The sequence below is a fragment of the Cololabis saira genome, chromosome 18 (assembly GCF_033807715.1).
Source record: "Cololabis saira isolate AMF1-May2022 chromosome 18, fColSai1.1, whole genome shotgun sequence".
NCBI classification, from domain to species: domain Eukaryota; kingdom Metazoa; phylum Chordata; class Actinopteri; order Beloniformes; family Belonidae; genus Cololabis; species Cololabis saira.
The window spans coordinates 10,998,215-11,017,720 of NC_084604.1; the positions used below are offsets into that span (position 1 = coordinate 10,998,215).

The 19,506-nt window shown below is 43.3% G+C and overlaps 1 protein-coding gene across 1 annotated transcript in view; it reads right to left on the reverse strand.

The window, feature by feature from the left end:
* Nucleotides 1–19,506, reverse strand: part of LOC133418557 (nesprin-2) — a 112,933-nt gene that overhangs the window by 86,099 nt on the left and 7,328 nt on the right. The window contains exons 9-28 of the mRNA XM_061707307.1: nucleotides 18,476–18,576; nucleotides 17,676–17,789; nucleotides 17,450–17,587; nucleotides 16,342–16,506; nucleotides 16,054–16,166; nucleotides 15,802–15,970; nucleotides 14,608–14,704; nucleotides 14,309–14,514; nucleotides 14,064–14,216; nucleotides 13,203–13,340; nucleotides 13,021–13,098; nucleotides 12,704–12,871; nucleotides 11,595–11,747; nucleotides 10,838–11,512; nucleotides 10,428–10,562; nucleotides 6,097–6,234; nucleotides 5,829–6,001; nucleotides 4,791–5,106; nucleotides 1,784–1,896; nucleotides 81–231 (exon numbers count right to left, since the gene is read on the reverse strand). Of these exons, the coding sequence (XP_061563291.1) occupies nucleotides 81–231; nucleotides 1,784–1,896; nucleotides 4,791–5,106; nucleotides 5,829–6,001; nucleotides 6,097–6,234; nucleotides 10,428–10,562; nucleotides 10,838–11,512; nucleotides 11,595–11,747; nucleotides 12,704–12,871; nucleotides 13,021–13,098; nucleotides 13,203–13,340; nucleotides 14,064–14,216; nucleotides 14,309–14,514; nucleotides 14,608–14,704; nucleotides 15,802–15,970; nucleotides 16,054–16,166; nucleotides 16,342–16,506; nucleotides 17,450–17,587; nucleotides 17,676–17,789; nucleotides 18,476–18,576 (3,494 nt within the window). The remainder of the gene's footprint in view (nucleotides 1–80; nucleotides 232–1,783; nucleotides 1,897–4,790; nucleotides 5,107–5,828; nucleotides 6,002–6,096; nucleotides 6,235–10,427; nucleotides 10,563–10,837; nucleotides 11,513–11,594; nucleotides 11,748–12,703; nucleotides 12,872–13,020; nucleotides 13,099–13,202; nucleotides 13,341–14,063; nucleotides 14,217–14,308; nucleotides 14,515–14,607; nucleotides 14,705–15,801; nucleotides 15,971–16,053; nucleotides 16,167–16,341; nucleotides 16,507–17,449; nucleotides 17,588–17,675; nucleotides 17,790–18,475; nucleotides 18,577–19,506) is intronic.

A 19,506-nucleotide genomic window follows, 5' to 3' on the forward strand; every position in this document is an offset into this window, starting at 1 on the left:
GCATAAAGAATTAATGGCAGTGTGTGCATATGCTGTTTCTCGTATGGCACTAATTGTTTGAAAACGGAAACGCGCCGCACCTTTAGATCGCACATCCTTGTGGATGCAGCTAAAGTCAGAGAGGAGATGTCCACGGACTCTCCGAGGATCAGGTTCAGCTTCTCTGTGATGAGTGCTTCCTGACGATCGGCAGACTCTATCAGGCCAGCGGTTTTCTCTAGAGTTGGCATTCTGCTGCAAACACCAATACACAGTTAGGGCCTAACATTTGTCTTTTTAATGAAAATATGTTGTGCATAACATAAAAAAAGGGTTGGTTTTCCAACAATAATAATTCAGTTCACAATAACTTACCATAAGACAATATTGTGGTTTACCAGACAGGGTTAATCAAACAGAATAGAAAGTTGTCAAACTGTAACTTCACAACGAGAGAGAAAATTGAACTTATTTGGAATCCATCCACTTGTCATAAACTTCTTTACATTATTTTTAACTCATCTTTTTTATCTTCTATATGTATGACTAAGGCCACGTTTACACAGAGCCGGGTATTTACAAAAACGGATATTTCCCCCTCTACGTTTTAAAAAATATCCTTGTTTACACGAACCCGCATACATATGCTGTTAAGGTGCTATGAGCATCCAAACCTGCAGGGGGCAGTGTAACGAGAAGTGTAAAGTCATGCTAGCCAATCAGAATCCTGGAAAAAAACGTCAACAAATGACAGGTGTGAAGCCTGAATAATATGGGTCCGCGTTAAATCGACGGCGTAGCCTACGTACGGTGTGCGTCGCCGCGTACCCTACGCCGTAGGCTCTGCGTTGGTGTAACCGGAACCATAAATCAGCCTTGACTGCCAGTTAATTCTAAGACAGAACGAGAGTCTTTCGTTTGGAGTGACAGAGAAGTGGAGTTACTTTTAAGTGTGACTTTAGAATATAAAACAGGTAAAATACAAGGAAATATTGACGGTGGCCAAACAAATTGTAAACACAGGTCGCACAAATGACGCTGGTGACGTTTCTGTTTCATAATGTGACGTTCTGAAGCCTAAATCTCCGTTTCCCTCCGTTTACAAGCAAACATGAAAACAGAGTTTTTGAAAATCTCCACTTTGGCCAGAGTTTTCAGAAATTATGGTTTTTGGTGACTTTGAGCTTCGTTTTCGTGTAAACGAACGGCCAAAACGCATGAAAACACCACCGTTTTTGCTCCGTGTAAACAGGGCCTAAGAGTTGTGTTACTCGTTATTAGAGCTGCAGATAAAAAAACCCAAACACCTATATTCCACTAGAGTCTTGGCACCACAGCTCGTCTGGTCAGGTGGGTCGCGCAGCAAGGCTTTGTGGATCTTTCTGGCCTTTGGCTCTTTGCTATATTTGGTGCTGTTTCTGCTGCTTGGTTGCTACTTCTCCTTTACTTCTCCATTTCTCAGATTTAATGTCTTCAAAAGAATCTTAAATGCTTCAAGAGAATGAAGCCTGTTTCTGGTTCTGCAACCTCTCATCCAAGATGTTACTGTAGTTTTATCTGGCTGGTGGCAGCTCTAATAGAGCTTCATTTGCTGGAGACTAAACATCTGCTCAGTACACCTCAAAGACTTACGGATTGAATTACCACATAACAGTTTAGTTTGCTTCTTAAATGCACAGGAAGAACCCAAAACCAAAAATGATGAGTCACATGACTAATCTCACAACTGTTTTTCTATTTTACATAATAGCAGTCCCCCACAGAACAGGAATATGAAAGAGAAGAGTGTGACATCAGCCCATACCTCTCTACTTCCTGTTCAGAGAGGTGCTCCTGTCGCGGCGTGGCCGTTGGCTCAGAGACGACGGTCCTCTCTGCCTCCCGCTTGGCCTCCACGGTGTTGCTCCTGACAACCGCCTGGACGAGATGTGACAGTTCCATAGAAACAGTTCAGCAGAGAAAAGAGGAAAGAGACGGCGCGGAGATCCTATCCAATTACTGGGGATTAGTGCCATGCTGCTGCTGCGGTGCCCTGCGCAGGGCAGGAACCGTCAAGAAAACTGCTGACTCCGTTTCTGAGCAGGAAAGCTGCCTTAAAGGCAATGTACAAAGTAAAAGAGATTTGTAGCGTAATTAACATATACAACCTAAACTTACACAGTGGAACACACTGTTTTTACTTCAAATCTCTAAGTTTATGGTTAAAAAGTTAAAGGGATATTCAACTCATAGCGGCTTCAAAGCTGCACAGACATATTTAAAGTGTTTAAAGAAGATTCTCAGACAGTTTAAGACTCCGACTTAACAGAAGTCCTCCTGTCCCTAATTGAATTCAATCAAGACAGTTAAGAAGAATTGCATCTGTCTCCATTAGGACTAAAAACAGATGGTGGATGTTAAAAGTAAAAGTGAGACGTGAGATTGAGGGAATTTTCCATAAACCATTGAGACAGTCACACGTTAAGTTTATTAGGAGAACAGGGGAATAAAGGAATCACTCCAAAACTTCTTGAGACTTCTGAGATCAAAATGTCTCATCCTGACAAAAATGCAACGCATTGGTCATGTGAATGTCGTCCAGAGTCCTTTAGTAGGGAAACAACCACACAGAGGATTGGCTTTTGATGTTCCAGCCTACCCATAAGTCTTCATGGTCGTGTGGAAATAAAACCACCCGAGCCAGTCTGAGATTATAAGACGACAGGTCTTTGGATCTTATGAAGTAAATATTTGCCTAACTGTCTTAAATACTGTCCCACTATGTTACAGAGTCTGAAATACTGTAGCTCTTGTCGTTTCCAACTGAGTTGAGATTATTCCTCCACATTAAAAGACTCCGAACCAACATATACTCACTCCCAATTCAAGTCCTAATGTTTGCTTATTTACCATCCCTTTATCACTCATCCTTTATCAGCAGGGTCTGACATGCGAGATGAACCAGCACTTAAAGGGGACCTATTATGAAAAACATGTTTTCTCTTGCTTTAACATACGGTATATTCTGGACTATAAGCCGCACCTGCATATAAGCCACATCCGCTCTATTTAAAAAAAAAAAGATATGCAAGCCGCAGATATTTATGTTGTTAGATTAGATATTTACTACATGTACAGAAGGATTTTGAACTGTAAATGATGTACATGTTTGTATCTAAATAGATCCTTTCCTAACAGTGTCTTTTAAAACGGCAGCAACTTTGCTGATTAAAACGAGACAGAACCAAGAGAAAATAACCGCTATTTATTTATCTGTTTATCTGTTTGAAATCTGCTTCTACCTACTTCTATCTGCTAAAGAAGAAGTAGCGTATTCTTCTTTGCATTTATTTAGTCTTAGTTTTGATTCTAATTCCGGTTATAGCGCCCCGAGCGGTGGAAGACAAATCCACAGAATAGCTGCACCTTTGTATAAGCCGCATGGTTAAAAACTTATGAAAAAAGTGGCGGCTTATAATCCAGAAAATACGGTATATAAAGTGGTCTCCCCTCAGCCTGCCAACTCAGAGAAGGAGGAAAGCAACCAAATTCTGCAGTGTCTGTACAGCCGCCCGGATGAGCCGTCCAGTGTGATGTGGATCTACGAGCCGTTCAGATTCTGCTCCCGTCTATCGTTACGTAACGACGGGAGCGATTTACATAGTTTGGCCTCTGATGCGTGAAACCACGTCCACTACTAACTCCGCCGGCCGGAGCTTCCGCCATTTTTTTGTAGCGGTGTATCGCGTCATTCAGGCAGCCAATCAGCACAGAGCCTCATTATCATAGCCCCGCCCACTCAGAATCTGCATAGATAATGAGGTTAGAGAATGGGATGATAAAGACATGGCTCGGAGGCTGAATTTCTAATTTATTTAGCAAAATCAATCAAAAGCTTGTTTTTAAGACATTCAAGGCCTGTTTAAAATAGGTATTAGATGCCTTTATAGGTCCCCTTTAAGTAACAGTAAAACACTCTTATATAGCGAAGTAAAGATAAAAACCATGTGAGGAAGTAAGAAAGGAGAGCAAGGACAGACACCTTATCATTTTCTATGCCTCCATAATCACGTTTGACCTTTATTTTGACTGAATTTGCTTTTCTATTGTAACCTTCCACTCTGTTAGGCATTAAAGATACTTGGAGAAGCTCAGTAACTTCAAAACTAAAGATTGTTCTCAACGTTAGGGAAACGCACTATTGTTGACATTAAAACTGGTCCGTCAGCAGACCGCACTGATGCACTGATGCCACGTGTTATTGTTACTGTATCTTCCAGTGGTAAAACCTTGATGGCAGTGGATCTACACATGTCAGACGATCGGGTTACGGGTATAATGTGCAGAGGGGGTTCTGTCTGAGTTGCAGGGTGTTCAAAATAGAGGACATTTCCTTTGCTGACATTCTCGGACGAGGGAGTATGAGGTAAGGAGTACGGCATGAGTACAAATTTATAATCATACAAAGCTTTAGTGATGGCAGCATCATACGGCGATAGATGTCTATGCAACAGAGATGGGAAGGACGGGGATATAAACACAGGGATGAAGAAATGTTGGATCATTCTTTTCCTCAGGATCCTCAACATAGTAACATGGCTTGAAACATCCTACAGAAAACACTTTACTGACTCCAGGAAATCTCTGAGACAGCTGTAGAGTGATCAAGCCCAGCCTGAACCCTACAGCACGTCCAGAGAGGACGGGTCAACCCCAACCACACACAATGTGAATATAAAACTAAACCAGCTCTAACCTGGAGCTCCTAAAGCCCTAAAAAACAAATAAGTTTAAGGGCTAAACTAAAAAATGTGTGATTTATTTTGTCATACCTGTATTTGGGTTTGTGTTACGTGCAGCAGTCGAGCTTTCAGCAGCTGCTCTTTGGCTCGAAGTGAAGGTTTTGGCTTTTCCCCGGACTCGCTGCCATTGCCCCACGTCAGGTGAGCTCTACTCTCTGTTGGGGCGTCCTGCGCTCGCAGTTGGACCACGTCTTCCTGAAACTGCCCCGCCGGCGGGAACGCTTGAGACCTGTCCATGTTTTGTCTGGGAGGGAGACTGCTGCTCGGCTCTGCAGCGGCCGGCGGGCCAGTCGGGCTCAGCGGGCCAGTCGGGCTCAGCGGGGGGGCTCCCCTGAGCTGCTGGCCCCTGCAGAGATAAGAGATGTTCAACAGTGGGACGCCAGGCCCATTAGATTTATACACTACAAGGATTACAGGGATAAAAGTAACAATTCTGACTGCTTTTATCAGTCATGGAGGCTTGTTTGGATTTTAATTGATATTTCTGTAATGTAACATTGATTAGAGGAAGAAGTGTAAATCTGGACATCTTCATGGTTTATCTGTTAAAGGGGACCTATTATGAAAAACACGTTTTCTCTTGCTTTAACATATATAAAGTGGTCTCCCCTCAGCCTGCCGACTCAGAGAAGGAGGAAAGCAACCAAATTCTGCAGTGTCTGTACAGCCGCCCGGATGATCCATCCAGTGTGATGTGGCTTCTACGAGCTGTTCAGATTCTGCTCCTGTCGTGACGTCAAGACAGGAGCGATGCGTGAAACCACGCCCACAACTAACTCCACCGTCTGGAGCTTCCGCCATTTTTTCATAGCGGTGTATTGCGTCATTCAGGCAGCCAATCAGCACAGAGCCTCATTATCATAGCCCCGCCCACTCAGAATCTGCATAGATAATGAGGTTAGAGAATGGGAAGATAAAGACATTGCTCAGAGGCTGAATTTATAATTTATTTAGCAAAAACAATCAAAAGCTTGTTTTTCAGACATTCAAGGCCTGTTTAAAATAGGTATTAGATGCCATAATAGGTCCCCTTTAAAGAAACATCAAAATACATTGGCACTGTCCTACCTCTTAGGCGGCAGCTCGGCGTCACGTGCATTTGCTTGTGTTTCCTGCGTTTCATCTGAGTCTGTCCGCTGATCTTCTGCAGGGTTGTGGGACTGCTGCGGGGTCAGGGTTTCACACAGCTCTCTGAGCGACTCGGCATGCTCTTCAACAGACGCAGAACCATCGGTGACAGTCTAGGAAGGAGATAAACGTCTGAGAAACTGACAGCAAATATTTTCTGCAGAACCCGACAGTCGTGCAGCACAGTCAGGTGAACGCATGCAGGTACCTGTCGCTGCTGCAGGGAGTCATTGCTATTCTGGGCGGCGGCTTCGTGGTTAGTATTCATTTCACACTGAAGGACAGAACATCCACTAACTTTAGACCTCAAGATGGGGACAAAGGCAGCCATGTCCCGGCACACATCCTGAACGTGACACAAGACAACAGACACTCTGCTTGTTAGAGACGTGTTAGCTGTTGTTACACGACACAGAAAGCACAAGGAAATAAACAAATCAATGAATAATACAGTAAAAATAAATGCATGGCTGAGTTACTGAATGTTATACAGTATGATTTAGTGATATAATGTATTATTTGACTGTGAACAGATTAAGTGATGGCGAACAGAATTATAACATTAAAGGTTTAAGGGGTGTTTTTAAGGTGTTTTTTAGGTCAGATTCAAAAGTCAAATCAAACTTTTATCCGACTCATGTTAGCAGATCATCTGTCCTTTATGGACTCGGGCCTCCATGAAATGTTTGTTGATCTGAGGAAACCCCCACACTTACTCCATACCTCCCAGTGGACTGCCATGCTGTATGACATCTTGACCATAGAACTTTCTATTGCCTGTTCTAATGGGGCCAAAGCAGAAAATATTGAGGGTCTGTCTAAGGCAATTGAGAAAGTTAGAGCTATGTACATAAAATACATTTATTTAAATGCACATTTAAAGCAGCACTATGTAACTTTTCCACCTTAATATCATATTTCCAGAGTCATTGTGATGCAGGGATTAAAGCAAAAAAAATCCCAGGACGGAAAGTTTTCAGACCGCCCCCCCCCCCCCGTTGCGATTGAAAACGTAAATTTATAATCCATTCCTGAGAGTTCATCTTTTAATCCAGTGGCAATATCCGTGCTAGTAGATACTTTTTATGTAATAATGACAGGGGGTTCTAAACGAGGCACTGCACTACAGACTCGCTACATAACTTTGAACAAAGCATCTGAAATTAAAATGCAGATATACAAGCTCACAGCGCGTCACATTCGTAATGCAACGTAGGCTTGTAGCTCCGCAGTGTTTACATTGCGGCACACCGACATGCGACGAGGTCTAGCGCTGAGTTATGGTTCTGCGTCACACCAACGCAGAGCACACGGCGTAGGGTACGCGGCGACACCATGGATCTATGGGCGACACGCACCGTACGCCGCGCGTCGCATTTAACGCGGAACCATAATTCAGGCTTCACAGCGCGACTCCACTGTCCGCCGGCGCGCGCCCGGCTCGTCGCCGCGCGCAGCTCCTCGCCAAGCCGACTCCGCGCTCATATATTTAATACATTTATAAAGCCCATATATTTATAAAGCCCCACCTGGCCGAGCCCTAACACTGAGGCCATGGTAGATTTAGGTTACACACAGACACGCGGCACTGTTGACTTTTTTTCCCTGCCGGCTCTGCTCATTCGCAACGTGACCAGATCGTAGAGCCGTAGGCTCTGCGTCGATTTAACGCAGAACCATAATTCAGGCTTCACTCACTGACGCAACGTGTTGCCTCCAGTCATTTCAATGAGAAGCACACGCAAACACAGCATTGCATATTCAGCGCCACACAGAGGCTCCCAAATGGAAATGATTTTTGATTTCTGAATGAATGGATAGATACGTCGCTTATTTTTTGCATATTATGTTTTTCTTTTCTGGCCTGGCGCATCGCGTTTTCGAATCCGTTGTTTGGGGATTTTTTTTTTTTTTTTCCCCGTTCCGCGGAAATTTTTTGCTGAGACCAAAATCTGCGGAATTCCGCGGAAGATTCTGATGCCTGGTTAGGTGTCAGGTTACGTGCATCTAAAACCAGAGGAGAACTTTACTGTGTGTGCACAGCCAACAGCTGATTGACTGCAGTGGGCGCCGTTCGACAAGTCACCGCGGCGCTACAGACACCCCGGTGTTCATATTTTTTGTCGGATTTGCGCTGATCTCATAAAAAAATATCCCAAAAAAATCCCCAGGACGGAAATCCGTACCCAGTACGGAGAACTTTAATCCCTGTGTGATGGTACATCAACTTCCAACAGGTTTAATGACACCTCTGTCATGGTCTGAGGGGTCTGTATCGCCTTCACTGGCACTATGTAACTTTGAGGAGCATGGTAGGAACCCTGCCACACTAAAAAACTACAAATTTGTACGGCTTTGACTGCTTTACAGCATACGTCACTTCCCCCTCCTTCCCGATTCGTAGTCGAGACGAAAATGGGCGGGGCGTGGAGCGCAGCTCCGCAGAAGCTGGTAACCCGTTGCTGTTGTGGCTGCAGCAGCTCCACACAACAGACGTGGGGAAAAGATCCTAATGGTTTAACTTTTCACCGCTTTCCTGCTTGGAGGAAGAACCACGGAGGCCAAGTATCTGAGATAACAGAGTAAAAGAGTCGTCGGCTCGGTTGGATCGCGGCTGTAACGACCAAACATAACCTTCCACACAGTATCACAAACACTCACACAGACCGGAGTCGATTCCCCACTTCTCCAGCTAAACGCAGTTGCTGGCCAGCTCTCTGCGGTGCGATTAACCCCAATCTTCAGATAAAACTAGTTTGTTGAGGAAAAGATATTAACTCTATTTGTAGCTGCAGAGGAAAAAAATAATCTCACGAGGAAAACAAAAATATTGCTCACGCCTCGGAGCCTCTTCAGCATAATATAGCAGTCAAAAAAGAAAAGAGAAGTGAATAATACAAAACATGTACTGTATGTTATACTATTATACTAATTTATTGAAACACATGGTGAGTCAAACATTTACCAAAGCAGCTGCCAAACACTCCTAAACAAGGTAGTAAGACGTGGGTTGTGCAGAACTGCGGCAGTAAATCCTCATCGGAGCTCCACTCTTTGATATGGATTTCATATGACCCAAACTGTTAATAATCCTTATTTTCTCCATATACCGCTCCCTGGCTTCCTTGTTTAAGGTATCCTGGTAAATTCCAGTTCCTTTCCAGCAGTTTAACATATTTTTCTTTTTGCGTTCCGTCTGTTCACTTGGTGAAACAGAAAAGTAGTTTTGAAAGTCCGTCCCGTCTTCATTCGCTATCAAAACAAATGCACGCGACGGGTACAGGAGTTTTCCGGCAGTACGCGCTGGTGCTCATGGGAAATGTAGTGTTCTTTCTGGTAAAGCACTACCGCTTTTGTCCAAAGGAGCCGCCAAACTCAACAAAAGCTGAAAGTTACATTGTGCTGCTTTAATTGTAAGGAATGAAAGGAGGTAGTGACTTCCTAAATTCTTCCTCATTCTGCTGCCCTGTATGTCATTGAATGAGAAAGAAAAGAAGGTTTTTGCTGGGTTTTTTTTTTTTATATCTTATATTATAGATATTATTTATTTTCTCCTATGTTTAGATACCACAGATGCTCTAAGCCAGCAAGGGGAGGGGCAGGGAGCAAGCCAGAGGGGTAGGGGAGATAGAAACAGCCCAGTTATCTAAGATACAATGCTTGCAACAATGGAAAAAAATGTATGATTGTGTATGAATGTAATCTTTGTGACTATATGATTTATTGTTGGTATGCTGTTGAAAGGGGGGGTTGGTGGAAAGCTCAATAAAAAACGCTATCACAAAAAAAAAAAAATTGTTTGCTGATCTTTGAGAAGATTTGCACATCATAAATTCTGTCCTCGCTGACTAACTTCTCCGGGTTCGCGCCGGCCACGTCATTTTCAACAACGACGACTGATCGAGGCGTTTATAATCAGCATTTAACACGCAGAGGTACGAGGACCTGCACGTTCAAGAAAACAAACGAAGACGTGGAAATTGAGAGGTAGTTTTGACTGAAGGGGAGTCAAGAAAATGTACTGTAATATAATGTTGCGTCTTGTGAGCAACATAACATTCAAGATAGGAAGTGAAAATGATTTGAATTCATGTTTGTTGAAAAGACAAAAAAAAGGATTTTTCTACATGAAAATAAAAACAAACATAAGAACTCTGAAGGTAAACTCCTAATTATTATATTATGTTTTATCAATATGCATTGATGGGGGTCTTTCTTTGTGGAGTTTACATGTTCTCCTCGCGCTCGCGTGGGTTCCCTCCGGTTACTCCGGCTTTCTCCCACAGTCCAAAAACATGCATAATAGGTTAATTGGTGATTCTAGATTGCCTGTAGGTGTGAGTGTGTCTGGTTGTTTGTATGTATGTTGCCCTGCGATGGATGCGTGTTTTAAAAAAAAAAAAGTGTGTGGCTTTTACACATAAAAAGGATTTTGTCCAGAACTATGAATTTTTCACGTCATGACACATAGTTTTTGCCCCTGCAAACCGTTTTGTGCCCGTGTTTCATGAGCGACGCCCTCTTTCTGCGGTCTCCTACCTCCCACTGCGTCCTGACCGAGTCAGAGAGGAGCACCAAGTCCTGCAGCTGGGGTCCAGAGCAGAAGGCTCCAAAACCTTCCACCGCACCCAGGAACTCTTGGAGCACGGAGGGCTGCAGCATTTTCAAAGCTTTCTGCACAGAAACACACACACATCTGGACTAACATGCTCCGACAACACTGGCAGCCCTGCAAAGCACAACACCACAGACCCTCTAGAAATATGTTTTAACCTGACTTTCATGTGTCAGGTGAATTTTGAGGTCTGAATGTTACAAGATAAACATGCTCCTGCTGAAAGCGCTTACAATTAATAGCAACAATAACAACAAGCTACATTTAAGTTGATCTGAAAGCAGTTTTGTTGATTTTCCTTAAACAAAACCTTCAAAAGAACTGAGGAATGTACCTGTTTCTTCTTGACTTGTGACTCTGAAAACACTTTGCCACCAAATAACTTCAGGGCCTGTTGGACGCGTCCCTGCAAACGGAGCTGGGCCTTCTCCAGCCTGCTCCTCGCCATCGACTGGGCTTTGGAGCGAACTTCCCCGTGGATCATCGCCGGTGGCCGTGCCGGCGTGGGAGTCTGTGGAGCCTTCGCTTGCTCTCCTGTTCTGGATCTGTGCTTGATATTCCCAGTTTGTGTCACAGCAGGCTGATCGCCGCGAATGAAGCCTTGAGGTTTAGAAAACTGCTTCAGCTGAATCAAAAGCTCAGCTCGAGCTTCTGTTGCTGTTGGAGCCTGAACCACAGGCTCCAAAGGAGCCCGAGACGTCACCTTCAGTCCTCCCTGGGGTGCAGCCACGTCTTTCACCTCTTTTGTGTTTGCGTGCTGGATTTTCGAACCTTGCCGATCTCTCGTGTTCTGTTGAAACGTGTGAGATGGAGTCTGATGCGCGTCCTGAGCTCGCAGCTGAACATTACCAATCTGGCTCACGTATTTGGTTCTGGCCACGACGTACGACCCGGATCCCGTCTCTGGCTGCTTCTGTGGCTGGCAGGTGTCTCTAAACGGCGGCTGCCGCTCAGGAAGTTCACCAACTTGCTCCCTGAAACCAAGTTTGCTTAACTCTCGGAAAATCTCCTAAATAAAACATGAAAACAAGACAAAATATGTTAGAGTAAGTAACAGGGTACTATGTGGACATGAAAGGATTGTAGCTAACCTGGCATTGAGACACTGCTGCTGAGACGCTGTCCTGCATCCCAGAGGTGATGAGGTGCTGCCGAGACGTTTGCTGTAGTTTTGCAACATACGTCTGCAGATCGTCCCCCTCAGACAGCACACTCTGAGCTAGCTGCAACCCTCGAGAGATCATCTATAAAGTCCAATGAAGACCATTTTCATACTTTATTTACCTTCAAATTAGGGATGGGCGGTATGGGCTAAAAAAATGTATCACGATAATTTCGGGCATTTATCCCGATAACGATAAAAATGACGATAAAAAAAATACCAATTCAACTCCACCTTTGTAACTATAAATCTATCACCACATTCAGTCTTTGGAGCCCCCAAAACACTGCTCTAAAAGATACTAAATGCTACTAAACTACACCAATTAAATTGAATTAATAAAAACCAATTAAATGAGTCCACCTGTACTGCAAAACTGTAATGACTCCTCGCTGTCAGATCCGCCATGTTTGTTACACAAAAACGTCATCAACGGGAATTTATCTTTAAGGCTCATATTTTTCTCTTTCTTTCTTTCTTTCCGTTTTTCTTTCTTTCTTTCTTTCTTTCTTTCTTTCTTTCTTTCTTTCTTTCTTTCTTTCTTTCTTTCTTTCTTTCTTTCTTTCTTTCTTTCAGGCTCATATCTTTCTTTCTTTCTTTCTTTCTTTCTTTCTTTCTTTCTTTCTTTCTGGCTCATATTTTTCTTTCTTTCTTTCTTTCTTTCTTTCAGGCTCATATTTTTCTTTCTTTCTTTCTTTCTTTCTTTCTTTCTTTCTTTCTTTCTTTCTTTCTTTCTTTCTTTCAGGCTAATATTTTTCTTTCTTTCTTTCTTTCTGGCTCATATCTTTCTTTATTTCAGGCTCATATTTTTCTTTCTTTCTTTCTTTCTTTCTTTCTTTCTTTCTTTCTTTCTTTCTTTCTTTCTTTCTTTCTTTCTTTCTTTCTTTCTTTCTTTCTTTCTTTCTTTCTATCACTTTTACCGCAAGATGACAAATTCTTACCATGGGGAATGTTTTGGACGGTATATCGTGAACGGTAAAATATCGCCCATCCCTACTTCAAATGTAACGTAAGGTGTTTTTAGAACAAGCGGCTCACTTTGGCTGGAGATTGTACGTGAGAGAGCCCCCCGTGCGTCTTCTCCTTCAGGCGCTCGCTGCAGTCCTGGGCGTCCGTGTTCCAGCGGTTCAGCTCAGCCAGACGTCCTTCCAGTCTAGACGTGGCCCGCTGCAGATCCCCACAGGTCCTCTCCGCTTCAGCGAGCATCTGCCACACAAACACAAGCCGTGGAAACCACAGGAGAGTAACTGAGCTGCAGTGAATTCACAGTTCTCGCCTGAGCGCTGGTTTGATCATCTTTAGCTGACTGGAACAAAAAAAAACAACAACATGGGAAATGATATTGTAGTGAGTACCTGTGGCAGAGCTGCTTGAAACTCTGAAGAAGGGATTATAGATGACACATCCACCTCTGACATCTTTTTTCTCAGTGACTGACGGGGAAGAAAATTCAGACATGATGATTAAAACATATTCAGAAATATGTTTATTTTTTTCCATCTTTTCCAACTGCTCAGACATTTGAAATGTCGCTCACCTCCAGTTTCTGCCTGTTGGCCTTCAGAGGAACAGAAGCCACCTCCAGTGGCTGCCTCATGAGCAAAGTCGCCTCCTGGGACAGTGAATGCATCTTTTGAAGACACGAGGCACCGACACCGGGCTCTGATGGCAAATCCTTGCAGACAAAAACCATTATTACTATCTATCACCACTGATGCATGAATCCTTTCATCTCTAACCCTTTTTGCAGGATCACTTGAACGTCCCATTCAAAATAAATACCTGAGACAGAAAGACTAATCTGCTGTCTAATCAAGTCTTAATAGTTAAGGGTGTCTGTCTTGTCGTGAAGACGTACTTGCATAAAAGAACTCATGATTCTATATAACTCTCCATACTCACTTAGACATGTGAATTTTCCTTTTTTCTTTGTTCCTAGAATTTTAAAAGGTTGGTAAAAGATCATTTTATTTTAAAGCTCCATCAGATTGGAATAATCTTCCCCTCTTTTTGCGTTCTATTACCTCTTTTCATTGTTTTAAGTTGGCATTATATTCTCATCTTAAAACAAATTGCCTATGTTTTTAATTTATTTATGTTTTTTTTTCCTTTTTTCTATGTATTTATTTATTTATTTATTTATCTTTTCTCTCTGTTATGTTATATTTATCTCATTGTTTCGGTTATTCAATTAGTCTATTATGTAACTAGACTTATGTGTGTAGGGGTTGTGTGTGTGAGGGGGTGAGCAAGATGTCTATGTTTGTTTTATGTTTTATGTCTGTACTGTAATGTGATATATTGTATTGTAATGTTGTATGTTTTATGGGACCCCCTTGAAAATGAGATGTTACATCTCAAGGGGCTATCCTTCAATAAATTCTAAATTCATACTTACAAACTTTGTCTTCTTCACGAGTTCAGCCCATTGCATGTTGACTTTGCTGAGCTGCTCAGCCAGAGTCAGGCGCGTGCGGGTTTCTGTCACCTCGATAAGATAGTTTCCCACCTCGTTGAGCTGAGTGTGACATGAGGTCCACTCACTCACGTCCTACAACATTCAAACGGCAGACGGATGGAGAATCTGAAGCGTCTTTGTGCGTTATCTACCGACGGTTTTGAGGACAAACAGGCCGACGTTACCTGCGTTGCCATAGAAACAGATGGCGCCTGCAACTGTATCCTCTGGGACAGCCATGACAGTAGGGACGAGAGGAGCTTGTTGTACGTGTCCCACGCAGACTCCACCCTCTCCATCGTCACTCTGACAGCCGTCACAGCCTGTGCAAGCAGCTCAGCTTCACCTTCCGCGTCCCTGACCTGGCGAGCTACGCGCTGGGAGTCGTCGCCTGTGGAGAGAATAGTGAATAAAAATAAAATTATACCTTTCCACATAAAAAATTGAAAAACATTGTATTCACAGCTGCCCGTGCGTTTGATACCTATAGAAGCTTTGCTTGTATAAGCACCCGCCTTCTCCTTCAGGGTTTGCAGAGCGTCCATCAGAACCAAGAGCAGGCCTTGGCGCTCAACCGTTTCCTAGACAATTAGGTCAACAAAATATTCCGTTTTTCTTATTTTCATGAAGAAATTCTCATCAAATGACTCACTGACCCTAAAATGTGAACATCTCAGCAATCCTCTGTGAGTCAGTTACATGATCAAACATCTGAGGTTGAGTCTGTGCTGTGTTGTGTACCAGAACTTTTCATGTAAGGCCTTGAGCAGTAGCTACTCAAGTTGTAAAAAACAAATCAGGGGGGATGGTGGACTTTATCATATGGGGACAGATAATTTGTGCTGATTACAAATAATATAATATATTACAAATAATAGCACTGACCAAAACACCTGCAGAAATACTGCAGGAATGACATAGCAGCAGTTAAATGCAGCCTTCTGTAAGCTTTAAATATCCACTGGGCTTACATCAAATACATCAAAAATATTGTGTAATGGGTTTTCTGGGAGTGGGAACTGATGTGGGTTAATTATAGTGTGGTTTGATTCTATGTTTGGGCAAAGACTTCAGGGTTGTTTCTATGTTTGTTGGAGTATGATTGTCGCCGTGCCTCGTGTCCAAGACAAATTTCTCGTAAGGGAGACAATAAAGATTCATCTTATCTTATCTTAAAACACAACAATAAAAAACTGTTTTCTGAACTTATCAATATGACTCTGTCCTTCACAGGATAAGTAAAATGGATCACTGCACAAACTCAAAATCTTAACAAGAATATTTGTTCTAAGACTCATCACTGGAAAAAACAACAATTTTCACCTGTTTCAAGTAGATTTTCACTTAAAATAAGTAGAAAAATCTGCCAGTGGAACATGATTTTTTTGCGTGTAATAAGAAGATAAATCTTGTCCCACTGGCAGATTTTTCTACTTATTTCAAGTGAAAATTTACTTGAAACAGGTGAAAATTGTCAAATAAGTTATTTTTCTGGTGATGACTCTAAATGTTGAAATAGCAGTAAAACCACATTCATTGATGAAATGACATAAGGGATGGAAAGGGGGGATGGCAGTTTTACAGGGGGGATGATTTGGACCGTTTTTATTTCAGGAGGGGATGCCATCCCCCCTCATCCCCCCTCAACTCCAGTACTGGCCTCGAGACTCTCACTCACATGCCAGTCCTGCAGAAGCGTCTTCACGGCCTCCTGGCCCCTGAACGGAGCTTCCCAGGACGCCAGCTTGGCTCTGCTCCGTCCCAGCAGACCCAGAACAGTGTGGTGACACTCCCGGTATTCCAGCTTGATCCCCTCATACTTGGCTGTGACTCGGACGTTGGTTAAACTGATTTAGAAAAAGGAAAAAGGATTCAGCAGGTTTATGGTGACTGAAGAAATAATTGAACGAGGAGGAACTGCGTCACACACCGGTGTTTTATCTCTTCAAACTTCTCAGGAGGCACTACTGGATTCCCAGAATGGTCCAGGTTGTGGTGAGTTTCCATGGTTGTGGTGTAATGACTCATCTCCTTTATTAAACTCTGAGAAAAAGGAGCAGATGAGATAACGACAGTGCTAAGTTTAATACTGTGAGTGGGAAGGATTTTGATATTCCTCCTCCTTATATACATGACAAATTCTGCCAACACGTGATTTTAGATTTGTTTAGATGTGTTTAAAGCTCCAGTTGGTTTGATAAACTTGTTTTTAAATAACCTTCAGGTTTTCTTGCCGAGCTCTTGCTTCTTTGGCAGCTTCTCCGTGATCTGTTGTCGTCTCTGGGCCTTCTGTTAGCGCCTCCTCTGCTCTCTGCAGCCACGCAACAACCGAGTCCAGAGGAGGAGGAAGACTCTGGTCCAGGTCGGCTTTACACCTCTGCAGCTGAAGAAGAACAGGAACTTGAGCCTAAAAAAGATCTCTCTCCATCGGCCTCGCTCATTTCATGATAAATAACGCCTCCTAAGATTCAGAAAGAGCAAAACCTACACCTAGTACAGTTGAGACACACTTGTGTCTCATTCTGGTCAACTTACTCAAAAATCATCCAGGTTCCAGGTTTGGTTTTGAGAGATTAGACTTGGCACAAACGCGAGCTCACATGTCACGTGACACCACTGACGGAGGTTTCGATTGATTACAGCTGATTAGGGCATATGCAAGCAGAACTCTATATGACTTGAGGCTTTCAGTGAAGATCTTTTGGACTCATTTTAGAAAGAAAATATGGTGGTTTCTAAAAATTGGCAACTTCAAATGTTAAAGGAGATCATTTCTGCTTTTTTTTTTCCTCCCAAAAGTTGATTCGGTTTCCTGAGGTTTTGTTGAAGTGTCTGTGAGAAAGAAAGAAAGAAAGAAAGAAAGAAAGAAAGAAAGAAAGAAAGAAAGAAAGAAAGAAAGAAAGAAAGAAAGAAAGAAAGAAAGAAAGAAAGAAAGAAAGAAAGAAAGAAAGAAAGAAAGAAAGAAAGAAAGAAAGAAAGAAAGAAAGAAAGAAAGAGCACAAGATACGACACAAAACTCTCTTTCAACCTTGACTTTACAGCTCTGTTCATATCAGCTGGTTTTAGGAGGCGGAGTCAATATGAAGGTTGATGGAGGTAAAGTTCGGGAGCCTTACAAATCCTCCAAAACTGATCAATGTAGGAACATGTAGGAAATACTGAAATGCGTGCACATAAGTAAAAAAAAAAAAACAGAAAGAAAGGGGGGAAAAAAATCTAAAATAAATAGGTGCTTCCAGGAGCTCCAAAGGCTAAAAAACGAAAGAGGTTAATAACGTTGTAGGGAAAGAACCATTAAAACTGTCGCCTCCATGTGATGTTTTTACCTCTTCCTCCAGGCGATCCCACGCTGTCTTCAGATCACGCTGCTCGTCGCTCAGCTCCGGGCAGCGTTTTATGGCAGCGAAGAGAGTCATCACCGGGCGTCTCTGCTCAGTGAAGGAGCCGGCGAGGCTCTGAAACACCTAATAAATCAAACATGATGATAACTTTGAAACCGTCGGTAATACAAAACCGGATGCTTTGGTTGGAAGCTTCTGCTCTTTGTTTTACCTGATACTTTGCTGCATATGTGGAGTTCTCCGTCACTGCCCAGGTTTCTGACAGCTCGTCGTAGGCCTGCTGCAGCCAGCAAGTCACCTCTGCTGCACGCTCGCTCGGAGACACCTACAGTTGCACAGTCAAAGCTGTCAGTGAATGCCGCAGTAGAAGTGAGGTAAATAACAGTTTCAGAGCTATAATCTCTACCGTTATACACCCAATATCTTTTTGAGCAGTCTGCATTGACTGGAAATCAAAATGCATACATTTATTTGGAAATGCTGCACAACAGGAAGACTGAGGAGAGAACAGTGTGCACCTGGCGTAACGGTGAGACGGCGGCTGCCGGAGTGAACTGAGCAGGTGAGCTCGCAGGTGAGAAAAGCAGGGGCTGGACCAGAGGAAACAGCTGCACCGCCCACCACCAATTCAGAGGATGGAAAACAGATGCAGAGAGAGGAAGGAAAATGGCAGGAAAACCCCAACTTTGATCAAGGAAACTTCAGAAACTCAAACACGGAGGCAGCAAGTGCTGAAAGACTATCAAACGCTCAAACGAGACAGCAATCTCACGGCGAGTTCAGTCCAAAATGTGCTAAATCACTGAGACAAATGATTTCTCTTCCTGTTAATAGCAATATTCCCCAATTCTGAGTTTAATTTCATAATTAATTGATCGGTCTGACAAGTAGAAGCGATGCATGTACATGTCTACAAGAAAACAGAAAGAAATTAAACTGAAAACATTTGTTTGACGATCAACGAGCCGGACGGCCTGAAGTGAATGTGAGCGCGTGACCGTAGAAGCTGACCTCCAGGTGGTCATCCGGCGCCGGCATGTCGTTGGAGTACTGCAGGAACTGGGCCACGTACGTCATGATGGATCTGTCATCAGGATCCGGAACATCAACATCTGAGGCAAAACAAAACAAGGGTAGGTTTTATCATAATTTGTGACTGATGTGTAACCCCTGGCAAAACAAAAGAAAAAAGGTGTCCATCCACCGGTTTCATTTTGCTGAAAAAAATGTTATAATTAAAGGTGTTTTTCAGTTCTGAGGAAAATAAAATGTGCAATGCTTTTCCTTTTTATCTGCACATGTGTAAATATACAAATATAGCTACAGGTGAAAGAGAGCGCCGGTTGCACCAGCTGAATCAGCGGAAAGGACTTTAAAACATCTCTATGATGGTAATTCACCACAGTTTACCAAATATGCTCTATGCTCTCAGACTGCTGAAGAAAATGTAATTTACATTCAGACAAGTCATATGGCACTTTTGCACTAGGACTTACTCGGCCCGACTCGGCTCGTCATGCCTCTACCCGTTTGTTTTTCCACAGCCAGGGGAGAAGCGGGCAGGTTTGGGTGAAGCTGCTGTGACGTACTCGATTGCGCAACCGCTTTGTTCATGTCGGCGCTGATCAGAAATCAGCTGGAGCCGCGAGCGGCTGAGAGTAAAACAGCCCGTCGACATCCCTTTTTTAATTCTCTCGTCAGTCACCAGGTTTATGAACATCTGCACCTCAGAGTTGGATCACCAAACAGACGTTTTGCGCTTTATAATAAAATCGCCGCGAGCCGCGGGTTGCTCTCGCGCTGACTCTCGCTTCCTGATTCAAACGTCTGACGGCCCCGCCCCCCGACCAATCACTGGCGCGGAGGGTGGTGACGTCGGAAATAGTCCCTGCTCGGCCCCGTATAGAACCTCGCTGAAATGGTTACAGAAAAAAGTATCGGCTTGGAGCGGCTCTACCCGTCTCAGCCCTAGTGCAAAAGGGCAAAACGGGTAGAACCGAGCTGAGGTGGTACTAGTGCAAAAGGGGCATTAATGGACCATC